The sequence below is a fragment of the Drosophila sulfurigaster genome, chromosome 2R, assembly GCF_023558435.1.
Source record: "Drosophila sulfurigaster albostrigata strain 15112-1811.04 chromosome 2R, ASM2355843v2, whole genome shotgun sequence".
Classification (NCBI taxonomy): Eukaryota; Metazoa; Arthropoda; class Insecta; order Diptera; family Drosophilidae; genus Drosophila; species Drosophila sulfurigaster.
In genome coordinates, this window is record NC_084882.1 from 317,278 (window position 1) to 322,821 (window position 5,544).

Genomic DNA, 5,544 nt, shown 5'->3' on the forward strand with positions numbered 1-5,544 from the left:
GCCTGGCTGAAGTCGCCTAACTACGATTTATACGTCCCGACATTGGTAAGTAGATCGAGAACTGCCATCATTGTGAAAAAGGGTCATCTACTACCTAATTACAGCAATGACGTACCGGCTCCGCCTGAAGAGCTGCGGAGACTAGTGGACATGGTCTGCTTCTCCAATAAACAATTAATAATCGGAACGGACGCCAACGCCCACCATAGCGTCTAGGGAAGTCCCGACATTAATGACAGGGGTGACTCAGTTCTTGATTTTATCCTAAACTATAAGCTTAGACTAGCCAACAGAGGTGAGGTATCTACCTATGTAGGTCAATATTTGAAATACCAGGCGAACATAAATCAGCAGCAAGTGGTTGATTTGAAAACCAGTTTCGTTCTGTCCGCTATGTCTAAAGTGAATCAAAAGATGTTTATTGTTTTCAGCTGTTTGATTACATGCGTGCGAAACTAAACAGCGCGGTAAAAATTTTGTTTACTTCCGAGCGTGCCAAAATTGTTGTGGCTGACAATCCATTGTCTCTATTGTATCAGCCAAAGAACTGCAAGTGCCATGATCATTTGAGCTTGTATCAAATGATGCTTGTCCATTTATCAGAAAGTTACCTAACATACTTTCCGTTAGGCGCTGTCCATTAATTACGTAATCACTTAGCCGAGGTTGTGGGTCAAGGAAGTGATTATGTTTGATTACATGAGGAGGGAGGGGTATTGGACAATGATTACGTAATCATTTTATAAAAATATATAGCGCCGATTACTCCGTCAATAAGTACCGAATGCAACTCTATAATTAAGTCGATATACATATTCTATTATTTGTACATATATCGAAAATCAGCTATGCTTTATGATTCAAAAAAAATCGTTAAGAATTTTGTGAATTTTGTGCTGCAGTTGAGAACAAATAATGCCAAAATCAAAAAAAAAGCCAAACAGCAGCGGCGTAATCAGCCGCAGATCCGGCTAGATGCGGGTTCTCCTGAAGACAACAGGAACGGGGATAGAACAGTGGAGACCAACAACAATGGAGGCAATGGGATGTTGTTGACTCAGGTAAATACATCGGTATCCTTATATAAGGGGTGCTCATTGAGCACTGTTCAACGCCTATACACTGAGTGCACTTTTGTTTTTGTAGATGCCCTGTGCTTATGGGTAGTGCGCCGCTACATACATGTGTATGTGCACGTTTTCTTGTGTCTGTCATAAGATGAATTTGAGCACCCCTGCCTTATATAGTATTTATATGTTTGTAAATATCTTATCTTTTGATTTTAATGAAGCTAGATATTTTATATACATTTAATACTCACTTATATATATTTTTTGTTGTTTCCTCTAATTACTTAGCTGGAGCAGAACGAAATTGACAAAATGACGGCTACATGGACAGAAATAATGAACCGGAAGAATGGTGAATTAAATGAAAGTAAAATGAAAGTGACCCAGCTTGAGCTGGAAAACATGCAGCTGAAAACAAATAATTAGGCCAAAGAAGTCAAGCTGGTACGAATAAAGCTTAATACATTCCGATGTTAATAAATTCGTTCGATACTAATTTTAATCATGTCTTGAAGGTTGAGCTGAAGAACAACTATTATGCAAAAGTCAAGGAATGTATCATGATGGAACAAAAACTTGCCCGGATTGAGGCAATAGTGCAATTATGAAGGGATTATAAAGGCATCGATAGAAAATCATAGACAGGTACATACAATTATTAACAATATAGTAATTGTCAATAGTATCTATAATAATTAATTTTAGTCACAAATATCGATGGAGTGTGCCATTCAAAAAACCCCCCGACGACTTTAATCGCGAAGCTGCTAATAAGGTGTTAAGAGAGAGGCTTTGGACAGTAGAGAACACTCAGCAACAGCAGATGCAGCCTGTTCATACAGGGGAAATTGATGCTGCGTCCGACGACGGTTCAACGATTTCAAATACAGCTGCAACTGCAGTTGCTACAAGATTGAGAAATCGTCGAATTTAATTTAATCAAGTAAAAAAAAATTGCATTTGCATTTATACAATAGATTCGCACATCGTCTGCAAGGGAATTGCAGATTCGGTATACCGAAGACTTTTAGTTTACTGCATTGTTATCGCTTTTTGTTTGATTTGATCGAAACAAATGTACAAGCTGTGTGAATAAATAAAAGAAACACAACTCGGTCTATATTCGAGTGGGGAAAGCGGAAGTGGAACTGGAAGTGAAGGAAGTTGAGTGTATGCATACTGTGGGAATCTGCACAGAGCAGCGAGATCGCCAAGGAGAGCGACGATGCTAGCAGCGGACACGAGCGATGAGTGTCAAGAGAGACGAGAGTTAGTTCAACATAAGTGAGCGAGCACGACAGACGTGCGTGAAGTAAAGAAATAAAATAAACGAAATTTAAGTACCACAAAGTGCGTGTTTATTACTTGATATCACGGGTCTTTACATTGGCGACGAGGTAAATTTACTATCTTGTGCAAAATAAATAGGAATTGAATTTATAAGTGCATTTTGAAATTTACTATTTCTAAGTGAAACTCAATTCCAGTGAATTGGAATATAATTCCAATGTAGGTACATGAAAACGAACGAAAAGGAGGGCGAAAGTAGAACACAAAACGAAAAATAACGGCTTTTGTGTCTATGTTGGCGTGAGAGGCTTCGCTCTCAGATACGATGTTCTCCACGCAAGACGAAATCTCTAAGCATAGAGTAAAAGGAAAGAGAAGGAGAAAATGATGAAGTGTTAAATTTAACAAGTCCATCGCGGCAACGTACACACGTTTGTATGTGAGCCAAAGAGAGTGAAATTATTCTAACAAAGAGAGGCTGTCATACAAGCCAAAATATTAAGAGAGACATTGTATATGGAAAAGGCAGAGTGTGGGAGATAAACCTATGCAAGCTACATATACAGATGCAAATAAGTACGAATATACATATGTACGTACAAAGAGAAGGCTGTGCGAAAGAGTTTCGTCTTGCGTAAGCCAAATATTAAATCGATCGTGTATAAAATACAAGTCGACAAAAAGAAAACATGTAAAAGGCTGAGTAATAACAAGCCAATATTTACTTATAATAAAATCTTGTGTTTCAGATAAGATGACTGATAATATTCTTAAACCATTTCTATGTGACACGATTGAAAAATCGGTGCTCAGAAATGAATGGGAAAAATGGTTAAGAGCGTTCACCATAGCTATGGAGGTTGACCAAATTGAGTCACCAAAAACCAAGAGAACAAAACTACTTCATTTGGGTGGAGTACAGTTGCAGACTGTTGCATACTCACTACCAGGCGCAATAATTGAATATGATGAAAAGCTGGACAATGATGTTTGCGGTATTTTAATTGAGAAGTTAAATGCCTATTTTTCACCTAAGCAAAATTCCACGTTCGAACGACACCTTTTTCGCAATTTGGCTCCACAGGAAGGGGAAAATTTCTCGAAATTTATTCTTCGGCTACGACAACAAATGTATAAATGCTTCTTTGGCGAATCGCAAAAGGAAATCGAGGAAATCTGTCTTAAGGACAAAATACTGGACTCGTGGGCATCTCCTGAATTAAAGAAGAAACTTCTGAGTAAAGAGCACTCCCTAGACGAGATTATTGAGGCGTGTCAAGTCGAGGAGCAAATTAACAAACAAGCCGAAGCCATGCAGAAGCCAACCGTTGAGGCAATAAACAAAATTGTGGCTCGTAAAGCAAAACCGGGAGTGGAATGTTCTAGGTGTGGTCGGATGGGTCATGGCAATAGTGATCCCTTTTGCCCGGCGCGACTCGCCAAATGCAATAAATGCTCGAAAATAGGGCATTTTGCACGCAAATGCAAGTCGAAACAATATCCTCAGCCTAAAAATGGAAACCTCAAGCGTCGACTAGATGACGATTGTGCTGGAGAGGGTCGACCTGATTTCAAAAGGAAGAAGGAAAGCTCGAATTGCTTTAGAATATGCAGCGACGAGGAAGAAGAGCTTATCAGCGGCAAAATTGGAGGCCAAGAAGTTTCTCTTATTATCGATTCTGGTTCGCGATTCAACCTCATCAGCCATATAGACTGGGAAACACTGAAAAGGAAAAACCCGGCGGTGTTTAATGTGAGATCACATTCACAAAAACAATTCCGAGGATATGCTTCTGATCAATTACTAGAAGTAATTTGTGTTTTTGAAGCACCGATATCAGCGGTACCAGATGTCGAGGTGATTGCTACATTTTTTGTTATTAAAAATGGACGACAGTCATTACTGGGGCGTGAGACAGCCATAAAGCTAAATGTTCTTCGTCTTGGCCTAAGTGTCAATCGGGTTGAAACGACCGCACCATTTCCCAAATGGAAGGTGTCGAAATAAAGCTGTGCATTGATCCACAAATCAAGCCTGTTCAGCAGCCGGTGCGGAGGATCCCAGTGGCACTTGAAGATAAAGTTGCAGCGAAGCTGGATGAAGCTTTGAGGCGAGACATTATTGAATCTGTTACGAGTCCGAGTCGATGGATCTCCCCAATTGTCATGGCGTTTAAGGAGAATGGCGATATTCGACTCTGCGTGGATATGCGTCTGGCGAACAAGGCAATTCGTCGAGAAATGTATCCATTACCAACATTTGAATCTTTTATGACCAAACTTAAAGGTGCACGATTCTTTTCGCGCTTAGACTTGAAAGACGCTTATCATCAGCTGGAACTGGATGAAGACAGCAGGAAATCACAACCTTTATAACACCAATGGGACTTTTTCGATATAAAAGACTGATGTTCGGAGTAAATTCTGCTCCAGAAATTTTTCAACGTCATCTCGAGCAGCTGTTAGTAGATTTTCGAAATGTTATGAACTACATCGACGACGTTATTATCTTCGGAGAAAGTCAAGAAGAACATGACAAAACCGTAAGAGATGTCTGCAAGGTATTCAGGGAAAACAACGTACTGCTTAATGACCAAAAATGCGTTTGGAAAAGCAAAAAACTTAAATTTCTTGGCCACATTCTTTCCGATAGAGGCATTGAAGTCGATCCCGATAAAGTTGATGCTATTAAAGCATTTCGAGAGCCAATCAATAAAGAGGAGATACGAAGTTTTCTCGGTCTGGTGACGTATGTAGGGAAATTTATTCCTGATCTAGCAGACTGTACGGAACCTCTATGTCAACTTTTAAAGAAGGACACGAAATTCAGCTGGGGCGAAACAGAGAAAAACGCTTTTCTCAACTTAAAGAATCGACTGGCATATGTGCCAAATCTTCAATATTTCAACCCTGGAAATCGCACCCGTCTCATAGCAGATGCCAGTCCTGTAGCACTCGGAGCAGTTTTATTGCAGTTCTCGGCTAACAATGATCCCTTAATGATTTCATTTGCAAGCCGAGCATTATCGGATGTTGAGAAACGTTATTCACAAACGGAGAAAGAAAGTCTGGCCCTAGTCTGGGCGGTAGAGCGATTTTATTACTACCTGGCTGGACTTCGATTTGAACTGGTGACCGACCACAAACCTTTGGAAGCAATTTTCAAACCAACATCGAAACCACC

At 39.9% G+C, this 5,544-nt stretch overlaps 1 protein-coding gene across 3 annotated transcripts; it reads left to right on the top strand.

The window, feature by feature from the left end:
- The first annotated feature begins 822 nt into the window (after positions 1 to 822).
- On the top strand, positions 823 to 2,212 carry LOC133839205 (uncharacterized). 3 transcript variants are annotated; one of them, XR_009894070.1, is made up of 4 exons: positions 823 to 1,048; positions 1,368 to 1,514; positions 1,586 to 1,715; positions 1,776 to 2,212. XR_009894070.1 is itself a non-coding variant. In XM_062270603.1 (3 exons), exons 1-2 carry the CDS (start codon positions 849 to 851, stop codon positions 1,494 to 1,496), a joined length of 351 nt encoding a protein of 116 aa, XP_062126587.1. In that variant the 5' UTR covers positions 833 to 848; the 3' UTR covers positions 1,497 to 1,514; positions 1,586 to 1,701. The 3 variants fall into 3 exon arrangements, 1 of the variants encoding a protein (XP_062126587.1); XR_009894069.1 differs by having other exon boundaries at positions 828 to 1,061; positions 1,359 to 1,514; XM_062270603.1 differs by lacking the exon at positions 1,776 to 2,212 and having other exon boundaries at positions 833 to 1,061; positions 1,359 to 1,514; positions 1,586 to 1,701.
- Positions 2,213 to 5,544: the final 3,332 nt, after the last annotated feature.